At 40.4% G+C, this 12,596-nt stretch overlaps 1 protein-coding gene across 2 annotated transcripts in view; it reads right to left on the bottom strand.

Annotated features, from left to right (window-relative positions):
• Nucleotides 1-12,596, bottom strand: part of ndst2b (N-deacetylase/N-sulfotransferase (heparan glucosaminyl) 2b) — a 64,572-nt gene that overhangs the window by 11,713 nt on the left and 40,263 nt on the right. For both annotated transcript variants that reach the window (XM_053639153.1, XM_053639154.1), the window contains one exon: nt 514-1,819. In XM_053639153.1, the coding sequence (XP_053495128.1) occupies nt 514-1,536 (1,023 nt within the window). In that variant the 5' untranslated portion in view covers nt 1,537-1,819. The remainder of the gene's footprint in view (nt 1-513; nt 1,820-12,596) is intronic.

Below are 12,596 nucleotides of genomic sequence, written 5' to 3'. Positions count from 1 at the left end.
ATAACTGTAGCCGTTCAGTCACGGAAGATAAAGTTCAACAAATGAGATTAAAACATTTGTGAAACTTCACTGTAGATATTTCTTATTGCATATGACCTAGTTAGATGTGCTAAATAGGTCACAATCTATTTATATTTTCCTCTCAATTTAGTAATTGTCTATTCACACACACTTGCTACTGGGCTCATGACAGCTACCAATCTAGGAGGGTGAAGGGTCAAAACACTACACCTTTCAAACTGTAGCTCATGCCACATCATAACCAGTTGAATCAGCTTGGAGGACAATGCTAACTGCTCCATTCTGTATACCTGAGCTAACAGATGTCTGAGAGGTTAGCATTGTTCGGATTGATCAAGGTCAGAGGAATGCCACCCCTCTCACCGAGAAAGCAGGGCCAATAATTATGCTGTCTCAGACTACCATACACCGAGGCCTTTGATAAGACCATTGTACCACTTAGGAGCACAGTACAGAGTAGATACATTCAAGAGTAAGGTCATTTATTCTCACCTCCACATCAGCCACCTTCATGCGTGTCCCTTCCTTCCCAACAAAGATGTCATCCACATCTACAAGCAGGAATCTGTCCAATGATAGGCTAAGCCTCCTGCCTGTCAAATAGCCAACTGCATCCACAAACAGCAGTTTGTGCAGCCAGAAGGACAGACTTGCACCGAAGAGCACACGCTGGATCCCGTCATGAAGACCCAGGTCTTGTATTACAGTAGCTAACAGCACCTTCTGAAGAATGGAATGTGTTGACAACTCAGTAGGCCTGGGGCTGGCCAGCAGTACAGGCTCATAGGTGCTGTGGTTCGACAGGAAAGTGGTCCAGTTATCGGCAGGGAGTGGGCCGGGTTCTAGTTCACTGGGTCGGGTGATGTAGAGTAGTGGAGCAGCCGGGTTGATACGATAGTCCCAGAGCGGAAGGTTGGATCGCAGGAAAAGTGGGAATCCTCTGAGCTGGGCGCTAGATGGAGAGTTTTCATTGGCACGATAGAAACCAATGATGCCCACGCCATAGTCTTGGCAGTACTTATCCAACAGCTGCCGATTCCAGGAGTCCAGGTTGACGTACTTGAGCAGATTTTCATAGATGATTAAAGTGTAGCGGCCTTTGCCCCGCCAGGCCAATGCAGGCATGTCACCTTTACCCGGAGCAATTTCAGTGTGGTACCTAAAGCGGCTAGACTCCAAGATGGCTACAATCTCTTGGCCCAGCTGGGAGTAAATGCTCTCTATGAACAGCAGCACCACAGGCTCAATGCGTGTAGTGTCTAGCTTCCTTGATGCCTGCCACCGATGACTTAGCTCAGAGGGCAGGAACAGAGGAACCCGCTGGCTAACAGTGATGGGAGCTGCGGTCATACATTCCCCCAGTGGCAAAGGAGGAGCTTCCTTGATCTTAGGGCCACCACTGACATGGTAGGCCAGATAGGCCATGGAAAGCAGGCAGAAGAGGATAAGAGCCAGAACCAGGCGGTGGAGGCCCTGCTGGCGCACAGCACGAGTCAACTTCCTCACAGCAGCCATGGCTAGCAGGGCCAGGATTGCAGGAAAAGCACCAAAAGTTCTTGAGGAAGAGGAACAACCAGAGTTGGCCTAAGACACAGCCATTGCGTCTAGGTGACCATGTCACCCATAGCTAGCGACAGGCTCGCCGCTCCTCCAGGTTTATGAAAATACCCCAGGCAACAGATGTCCACAGATCAGTCCGTGGGATGTATGTTTCTTTTTCATCTATGTTACTTTGGTGGGTCATTCGTCTCTTCGAACAATAGATACATTGAAGAAGCTAAGGATGCACAGCACCTGCCTGGCAACAGAAAATAAAGAGGGATAGATGGAGGGAGAGGGAATGAGAATATGAAAAACAAGGAGAAAAGAGAAGCGAATACAAATTAACCATTATCACAGAGCACATTTACAGAATTTTATTACAAGTAATAACATTCTAGTCTAAAATAAGACATAAATTAAACACACCCACATCTTGCAGCCTCTGAAAACCTGCACAGCTGACAATGTAATGAGGGTTTTCTTAACAATTCATATCTTTTAGTCTTCCAGGTTAGATAAAGCCACTTCCCCACCGCACAGCTCATTCCTGAGTTATTGGTCATGCTGCCTTGCTTCAGCTTGCTTGGAGATTAAATGCTTCATTTAACATGCAGATACCCTACAGACCTGCAGAGATGGAGACTGTTCGTCCTTCACAATGAGAATGAGGCCAGTTCTTGGATACACCATACAATGAAAAATGTGTTCCATCTAGCAACCTAAAGGGGTAATGAGTTTGTCCCTATGGAGGAACCCCTAAATGTTCTATGTAGTACCATACAACTGAGAGGATCCATTTCATTTTCCAATTAGAACCTCTTAGAAAGCTAGAACCATTAACCACTTAAAGAATCACTGAGAAACTACGAAATTCACCAGGTATATACGTTTAACATGTTTCAGTATTTTTGCAATGCCACTTCAAATGAGATTTAAGACCAAATTTGCATTAATGAAATATCAGATATAAAATAAATAATAATAAAAAAATGAATACATTTTTGGTTGAATGAATAATTTCCTCATATTGACACATATGCTGTGTATCTTAGCCTCAATTTAATGCATGCCTCAGCTTCAAGTGAGTAACCCTGCGTTGTCCAACATGTGCAATTTTTCCAAACATGCTCATATATATAAAACTTAAATGACCTCAGATTAAGAAAGAATGCTTTGCAACCTTAGTATTATAATGATAATGAGTCTTTATTTGTCACATATACATTACAGCACAGTGAAATTCTTTTCTTCACATACCACAGCATGTTAGGAAGCTGGGGTCAGATATGATACAGCACCCCTGGAGCAGAGAGGGTTAAGGGCCTTGCTCAAGGGCCCAACAGCGGCAGCGGGGCAGTGCTAGGGCTTGACCCCCCGACCTTCCAATCAGTAACCCAGAGCCTTAACTGCTAAGCCACCACTGCTCCTTATATATGGTTCTATTCACCCAGGCAGAACCTTATAACACTAAGGTCATGGTATGTAAAATTAATGACCATTTGAATTTGAATTTTAATATACACCTAGGCACTGATAAAATGTGTCCACTGCTTAACTTTAGTTCTGTTTGCCACTATATGTCATCTGGACTAAAAGCTGACAAATATAGTAACCTCAGTAGGTAGTATGAACTGAATTTCACTCTCCCAACCTTCCCAGCACTAAAAGCCTGCCTGAGTCTTTCTCCTGAGAACATGGCAACACACCAAGGCAACTCTGACCCCTCATAGGGAAATGAGAGTGGGCCATCTGCTGAGTTTTCCACTGGATTACACACATGGGCATGCACACAATGACTCGGCTTGTCAGTGCTAGAGCTTTTTTTTTTTTAGATCTCAAAATAACCTTTCATCTCTTAATCATCATCCCACATATAGGCTTTCAAATGTGACAGAAAAAACTTATGAGTATGTGCATGTGTCTTTACACAGTATACAGCATGTTAAGTGATCGTACATTCAAGTTGAGTAGAATCTTTTATCATGTAATAGGTGTTTATCAAACGAATGTGTTAGTACCACAGAAAGTGTGATACAGTAAGATGCACTTTGCAACCTTTAAATAATGTGCTGAAATCGGATTCATTTATTACAAAAAAAAAAGAAGAATATTCTAGATGGGAGTTCTATGATATAAAATATATAAATGAAGTTTTCCTCAGGAGTTGCATCAAGGTCTTGTATAAAGAGAATCTCATACTGTAAGTCTGGAATATGCCTGAAGCATAAGCCTGAAGCATTAAGCACAACTCTCTTTAATAAGACATTTCTAAAAAACTAATCTCTAAAAACCACAGCATGACAAATTAGGGTGATAAAATATGAGCTGGCTCAGCGCATGTACATAGCACCATTTAAACAGATTGGCTGCCAAAAAATAACTGCAATGTAGATTTAGCCTGTGTTTCAAATGCAGATAAACACAGTTACAGAGTTCCCATCCTCCCTGTTCCCAGGAATGATGTGTGATGACTCAGAACACCTCTGTCATGGTGTGCATAACAGAAACAATTGGCCACCTGAGCAAAAGTGCAATGCTGATTGTAGCCACACAGTGGCATAAGGATCCAAAAATGCTGCTCCACTGACTCACAACCTAATCAATTCAGCCTGGAGAGAGGCAGCAGTATAGGAGAAAAACTCCAGACTTATTATCCTAAAATAAAGCAAGACAACCCTCAAATTTCCAATTCAGAGTTCCTCTTGGCTATTGTGTCAAGTGTCATTTTCTCCTGTATATCTGTTCCATTCTCCCAGACAGAGATAGACAGACACACAGGGTTCTGTTACTGGCCCATGGGGAAAGGACTGTATGGGTGTTGGATGCCATCAACTCTGAAATGTCTCCTCTGCTTTAGAGATGAAGAGGAGGTCTAAGATGCCTTCTAGCACAAACATCATATTCATGTAATGTGATGACAGCAAACTGTATATGGATCAGACAGCCAAGAGATCTAGATTACACACTACAGTGTTAGTTCTGGACACTCTGCCATTTATAAAGCCACGAGGCTGTCCTTTAGCAGCACACACTTCTACTTATCACTAGGTATATTACTATAAATGTTTCACAAGTTTTAAGCAAATTACATTTATTGAGTTTCTATCATAGACTGTTAGAAATATTCTGAAGAGGAACAACTGATAACGTAATTTTATTATTGTAATATTGTTTGGATTCTTTTTGTCCCCAGATAACATTTAGAATAACAGAGCTTTTCACACTGTGATAACCCTGGGACATCGTCATTCTAAACCCCGCGTTTAATCCTGCGTAGAGGAATGTTTCACACTTGTAATTTAGAAGTGGGGTTAGCACGGCTTTTTACCCGGGGTTATGAAACCCTGCTCAGGTAACGGTGTTAGAATGTTACGGCTAGATGCTTAGCAACAGACACCCAATAAGAAATTGATCAGCGCTTGCTTCATATCATTAATTCTTAACCCAGGGTTTAGGAATGTACAGTGTGAAACATCAGATTATGAATACTCAGGATTAACTGTTAACCCCGGGTAAAGTAGGAGCAGTGTGGAACATGAAACAAGAGGACCCAGGACTCCCGGGGTCTAGAATGACCCAGGGTTAATCTCGTCTTCAACCAGCCCAAGAGAACCTATGTCACACCCCTCTTCATCTCCCTCCACTGGCTTCCTGTAGCTGTCCACATAAAATTCAAGGTCTTGATGCTCACCTACAAGACCTTGTCTGGAACAGCACCCTCCTTCCTCAACTCTCTCCTAAAGGTTTACGTTCCCTCACACAATCAGCGATCAATCAACGACCGACGCTTAGTAGTACCTACTCAGCGTGGCTCACGGTCCCTTTCAAGAACCTTCAAACTAACTGTTCCTCAGTGGTGGAATGAACTTCCAACCTCAATCTGGACCGCAGAATCTCTCACCATCTTCAAAAAACAGTTAAAGACCCTCCTCTTCTGTGAACACCTAACCAACCCATAAAAAATAAATAAATAAATAATGTACTCTGGCACTTACACCTCTACTCTGCGCACTTTGCTTCTTCTGAAACTCAATTAATGGATCTTGTATGGTAGCACTACTTGTATTGTTCTCCGCTTGATATATCACTTTGCTTGTATTTTCTCATTTGTAAGTCACTTTGGATAAAAGCATCTGCTAAATGAATAAATGTAATGTAAATATAACTATTTCAAGTGTGAAAAGCCCTAAAGGGAAAGACTAGTGTTTATACTAGTGGTAGTATTTATAATAGCCTTTTTGCACAAATGACCTGATTTTGACTGGCTGTATTCAGCAGCCAGTTTATTAGGTATCAAGTAAACCTACCATATAGGTGCACATAAAAAGTAAATACTGACTGTTGTAGTTTTTCACCCTCTCCTCTAGTGCATCCATCTGTGGAATGGACCACCACTGACCTGATATTATTTGGTGTATGATTCAACAGCATAACACTGACATGGAAGTGTGTTTGGTTCTGGAATGAGCAAAACTGTATAAACACTAGATACATGTTCCTGATACACTTGTACCAGTACCATAAACACACACACACACACACACGTCATAAGATGAGAATGGTATAGTATTAGTGATGCTGTCAGTTGTGGTGGTCCCTGTCCGTTGCTCTACAGGGCAGAGGTGAGCTGACACACTGCATGACAACAGGGGGCAGTATATATCATCTACCTGATAAAATGGTCAATGAGTGTATGAAACACAATATCATACAGGGGTGGACAAATCATAAAATCATAAAGCACAAGTTTGCACGGTGCACGGTGCTAGCAGGAGAGACATTCAACAGCTTTACACTGGACTTTATTTTGCTCAGTTTCGTCAGTGTTTCCACATCGCATTTCTAACAGTCTGTGATAGAAACACCATAAATTTAATTAGCTTAAAACTTGTGAAACATTTAGACAGAAATATACCTAGTGATTAGTGGAAGAATGTGCCTTTAAAGGACAGCCTCAAGGCTTTATAAATGGCAGTGTGTCAGGAACTAACACTATAGTGTGTAAACCGGCTTTAAACATTGCCTCTCATTAAACTGTAAGCCTTCAGCAACTCTTCAACCTTTGGACGGCAGGTTTTGACACGTTCTTTAGCCCGTCTGAAGTACAGCAAAAAACATTTGGACAATAGCAGCATGAGTTTACACACACAGAGGCCCTTTCAGAGGCTGTTAAAAATGCTTGATGGAAACAGGACAGTGTTTTGTCACTGCCTGGACTAGAAAGCTGAATGAAGGAGAGAGAACGATGCAAATTCATAATCTTAGATTGTTTTGTTAGGAAACAAGTTCAGCACATAATCTTAATTATTGATACATTTACACTTGATAGATTATTGACTATCTCAGTTTTAGTTGTCATTCTCATTTTAATAGATCTTATATTTCCAAAACAGAATATTAACTAGGTTCCATCACAGTCACCAATTATTATCCTAGATTATGTCGTTTTTGAATAACACACCATTAAGCCAAGCCATTTTTGATTGCTATTGTATTGTTCAGTTGTTACTTATTCATCTCTTTTCCAACACATAATTAATTATAGCTTTAATATGATTAACATACACAATTTGTCAATTAAAGGTCAAAAATTTTAAGTCAAAATGAACATTTCATTAGCCATGAATAAAACCATAATCCAACCAATCAGGACAAGGGGGCATCTGAACGTGCCTACAGTATCAGTCATGTTGCCTGAAAAAACAGAAAAATCCATTTCTTATACTAGCATTGTTGCCTATGCACTGACTTGAAATTGTTTTGTGGGGTGTGTATGGAGGGGCTGTGTTTACTTTGGAGATTTATTCATTTATTTTGTGTTTAAAAACAGCTGCTTTTATCTGGCTTCCACCAAAAGCACTAAGTATACCTTTAAAAACCACACCCAGTGTTAAAGCTACACTATTACTATTGTCATTGTGTAGTTATCATGTTACGTTATCCAAAACTATCAACTGCATCCACATTCCTGAGATCCATTACTTAAAGATATTAGTTCTTAATCCCACTGATGCAAAAGGTTATTACAGATGAGAGAAAGATCCCCTGTGTCCAAGGATCACTGGGAGATACAGACTTTCTAGATCTGCCTACCTCTAAATGGCTGATGCTGATAACATTTGAATTGTGTTTGACTGGACAAAAATCCACTTTAAAAATGCTTCTGGATTTTGATCCTGTAAATTTGAAGCTCTTTTAAAATTTGATTCCTTTTGAACTATAAATGTGTTGTAACTACCCCAGATTTTTGCAAGCTGATGTCCTGACCTTTAATGCCCCATACCTCAGAACTGCTCTTTACCCGAACACAACTTTATAATACTGAATTCAGGAGATGTCATCCACGGAGGAGAGAGCTTTATTACTGTCTTTTTGTCTTCTGTGAAGCAAAGCTGCTCAAAGATAATCTCTCTCATTAACCAAGAATAAATATTTAACAATGAAGGATTTGGGTTAAATAGCACTTCATTAGCCCAGAGATCAGTCTCTGAACGGTTCCTATGAAAAGAGAGCCAGGGTTACAAAAGAGGGAAGGACTAAAGGACAGTGAGAGTGAGTATTAAATGTGAAAGAAAGAGCTACAATGTGTACACATGAACAAGAGAGAGAGCGAGAGAGTGAGGGAGGGAGAGAGAGTATGGGGGGGGGGGGGAAGGAAGCAAGAAAGGGAGTATGTGAATTTAACCTGTAATTTGGCACTTCCTTCCCAAGCAGGATTTGTTGCCATAATCTGACACTTAACGTCAAAACATTTCCATTTCCCTAGAGAAGAATGACTCCAAGTGCCCCTTACACCAAAGCTTTTGTTCAATAGAGCCCACTGCTGCTAACCATACACACACACACACACACACACACACACACACACACACACACACACAATGACTAAGTGTCATGCACTGAGGTGCATTCTCCCACCTCATGCCCAGTGTTCCTGTGACAGGCTCCAGATCCACTGTGATTCTGATCAGGATAAAACAGTTATTAAAGATGAGAGATAATATGTGCAATTAATGCAAAATACTGAGATATCAATATGCTTTTGTATATTTATTTATTTATTTATTTTTTAAAAGCTGTAGCTCTATAAAATGACTGCCTTCCTTTATACTGTGCAGACTTACAATAGATAGAACCTATTGATAGTTTCACATGTAAGTAGTATTATGTATATATTAAAATAGATTTCATTGTATAGCATTTTAAAGATGACGTATCAGAATCATTTTTAAAATTCATTTAAATTAGAAGTGTATATGTTTAATAAATCGAAATCAATGCATTTCATTCTACTTAATGTTACTGATACTGGCCACACTCCTCTATATATCCTTGTGATATCATCCTTATAATTGCTGCCATTTTGAGGACTGTTTGCATTTGTGTTGCTCAGCAATACCAGAAATGTAGTCTCAAATATGGCAACTGCAACAGAAAAATCATGTGACTTATCAGTATTGGCATTGACTTAAAAAAACATATCAGTCAACCATGGCTCCATATTTTCACAGTTACACTAGACTATATTGCACAATAAAATAGAGCGAGAGCGACAGAGAGAGAGAGAGAGAGAGAGAGAGAGAGAGAGAGAGAGAGAGAGAGAGATGTACTATAAACTCAGAAATGATGGAGGAAAGTCTCTTGAGGATCTTTCAGCAGCAGGCGATCGTTGCTCTGCCAACATGTTCACAGACAAACCTCAGGCCAAGGTTATAGAATGCTTTGGGCTGTATTTATGGAGTTACACAGTTTAAACACGTGTCCTCATTCCCACTTTAAGAACCATTACAGCTATCTGTAAAAGTGAAATGGCCAGCAAAGAGACACCCAAGACTCTTGTCAGGTCTAGTTTGGAAAACACTCTCTCTCACACACACACACACACACACACACACACACATACAAACACAAACAGTTATTAAGAGGTGTCACTACCCATTACCCACACCAAATACCTGGCAGGCTCTCTCGTTCTCTTTTCTTTCTTTCTCCTTCTCTTTTCATAGTCATGAACACAATTTAAACACAACTTACAAACATTTACACAGATTCACGCTGTCAGTTCACAGTGTGAGCAAAAATCTAATCAAAAACATTCTCAGGCATGGGTTCATGTGAGGAAGATGTGCTTGGGATCAATGTTGCCTGTGACTCAAACATCCATGGTAACAAACCTACCTATCAATCAAGTGCCCCTTTTAAGTCAGGATTTTAAAAAGATTAAGAGGATGGTAGTGACAAAGTGTCAGAGATATTGAGCTTAATAGAGTGGCAGAAGTAAACAGATAGGGAGGCATGAGAGTAAACGAGAAATATTATATATATATATATATATATAGAGAGAGAGAGAGAGAGAGAGAGAGAGAGAGAGAGAGAGAGAGAGCGTGCACAGTGGCTTAGTGGTTAGCACAAATTAATTAGTCCAATACATTTTTCTTGATCGTTTGCCATGTTTATTTGCTAATGCAAATGCAGTGTAAATGCTTGTTTAAATACCATGAGCCACATTTTGGATTCAGAGTTTAAGAGAGTAAAGATAAAGGATGAGAAAGAGAAGAAGAAATAAGGGAAAAAAGTTTTTTAAAAAGGGTATGGGAAAAAACCTTAGGTTTTAGCAGGCTGACTAAAATTATGTGTGCCTTTGTGTTTCTGAATGTCACACACTCAACTTTATATCTCCTGACAATGGGGAGGAATGGAGGTATTGTGGTGCACCCTGGATAACTGTTCATGCTCTAGCACTATGAGTTCTGCTCAGTCTGTGACTCCAAAATGAAAAGAGGAGCCGATGGCAGTGATGACAAACTACAAGGAAATGAAGGAATCCTAACAGGAAATCCTCTCAGGAATTGGATACATTAAAACTCACCGAAAATCAAAGATACACTGGGACCAAATGTGCAATGTAAATTAAAAGCAAGTTGGATGTTTTCCCAGCTTGGGTTATCACATACAGATAAAGATTTCACAGGCAGTAAGCCATTTCTTTGCGAGTGTGTTAGTGCTGGACTTTCACAGATGATAATGTTTTAGAGAGTTTTAAAGATCTTGCTTTCATAGCAACCATTTTAACAAGCCAAAAAAAAGTCAAGCATTGCAATTTGTTACAGTGTTAACAGAGATGAACACAGCTATAAAACATTCGCTGTAAAATATGCTTAACCGCACGTGAAAGCTGGGAGCTGCATGTCTAGGAGGGAAAATGATACTCTTACATTCCATTCAAATTCAAATTCCATCTGTGAGGAAACTCAGAGTAACAGCATACAGCAGCTTCTAGACTTATCATTAGACAAGGAAAAAAGTGGATGCATAAAAAGAAAAGAAGACGGAGAGAAAAGCAGACAGAGAACAGCTCAAGCACTTATATAGGCTTTTAATAGAATCATTTTCAAACTACACCTGAAAGCATCATTCGTCTGTTAATGCCAGTGCAGAGGAAGGTCGAAGCCAGACTTTCACAAAGTGCACTTCATGACAGTTTGAATACAGAAAATGATTTGGCCATAAGCTATTGTTCTCTCCTCTTCACCTAGATGCCAAAGCCTCTCCTTCATTCAAAACTAAAATTGATTTCCTTTTGAGACAAAGGGGTGGAGAAAGGTCCAGACTACAGCAGTGCTGAATGTTAAAGAGCAGTGGGGGAAAGCCTGAAACAGGCCCATTATCACAGCTCAGCTCCATCAGTGGATTGGGACATTTGGCCATTCAGCACACTAAGAGAATTCAAATCACAGTTTTGTTAACTGACAGTATTTGAAGGTCAGCGTATTATGGTGATAAGACGCAAAGGAAGAGCACTGAAAAATGATTCAGAGCTGTATGTGATCCTTTTTAAAAAAAAACATGCTTACTTTCCCTGCTCATAGCTGAGTGTGAGAGGATTAACATGCAGTATTTGTAGCTGTGTAGCACATATGCATATATTAAATATATTATATTATTATATATATAATTATATATATAACATTATATTATGTTTCCCATTCAAATGACCCCTTAGTTATTTATTTATTTATTTACATGGTCTGTCACTGAGCATAAGTTACAGTATCTCACAAAAGTGAGTACACCCCTCACATTTTTGTAAATATTTGATTATATCTTTTCATGTGACAACACTGAATAAATGACACTTTGCTACAATGTAACGTAGTGAATGTACAGCTTGTGTAACAGTGTAATTTTGCTGTCCCCTCAAAATAACTCAACACACAGCCATTAATGTCTAAACCGCTGGCAACAAGTGAGTACACCCCTAAGTGAAAATGTCCAAATTGAACCCAATTAGCTATTTTCCCTCCCTGGTGTCATGTGACTTAGTGTTACAAGGTCTCAGGTGTGAATGGGGAGCAGGTGTGTTAAATTTGGTCATCGCTCTCACACTCCCTCATACTGGTCACTGGAAGTTCAACATGGCACCTCATGGCAAAGAACTCTCTGAGGATCTGAATAAAAGAATTGTTGCTCTACATAAAGATGGCCTAGGCTATAAGAAGACTGCCAAGACCCTGACACTGAGCTGCAGCACGGTGGCCAAGACCATACAGCGGTTTAACAGGACAGGTTCCATTCAGTACAGGCCTCGCCATGGTCGACCAAAGAAGTTGAGTGCACATGCTCAGCATCATATCCAGAGGTTGTCTTTGGGAAATAGACGTGTGAGTGCTAGCAGCATGGCGGCAGAGGTTGAAGGGGTGAGGGGTCAGCCTGTCAGTGCTCAGACCATACGCCGCACACTGCATCAAATTGGTCTGCATGGCTGTCGTCCTAGAAGGAAGCCTCTTCTAAAGATGATGCACAAGAAAGCCCGCAAACAGTTTGCTGAAGACAAGCAGACTAAGGACATGAATTACTGGAACCATGTCCTGTGGTCTGATGAGACCAAGATAAACTTATTTGGTTCAGATGGTGTAAAGCATGTGTGGCAGCAACCAGGTGAGGAGTACAAAGACAAGTGTGTCTTGCCTAGAATCAAGCATGGTGGTGGGAGTGTCATGGTCTGGGGCTGCATGAGTGCTGCCGGCACTGGG

Source organism: Ictalurus furcatus, chromosome 13 (genome assembly GCF_023375685.1).
Source record: "Ictalurus furcatus strain D&B chromosome 13, Billie_1.0, whole genome shotgun sequence".
Classification (NCBI taxonomy): domain Eukaryota; kingdom Metazoa; phylum Chordata; class Actinopteri; order Siluriformes; family Ictaluridae; genus Ictalurus; species Ictalurus furcatus.
This window is presented reverse-complemented; position numbering and strand designations above follow the sequence as displayed.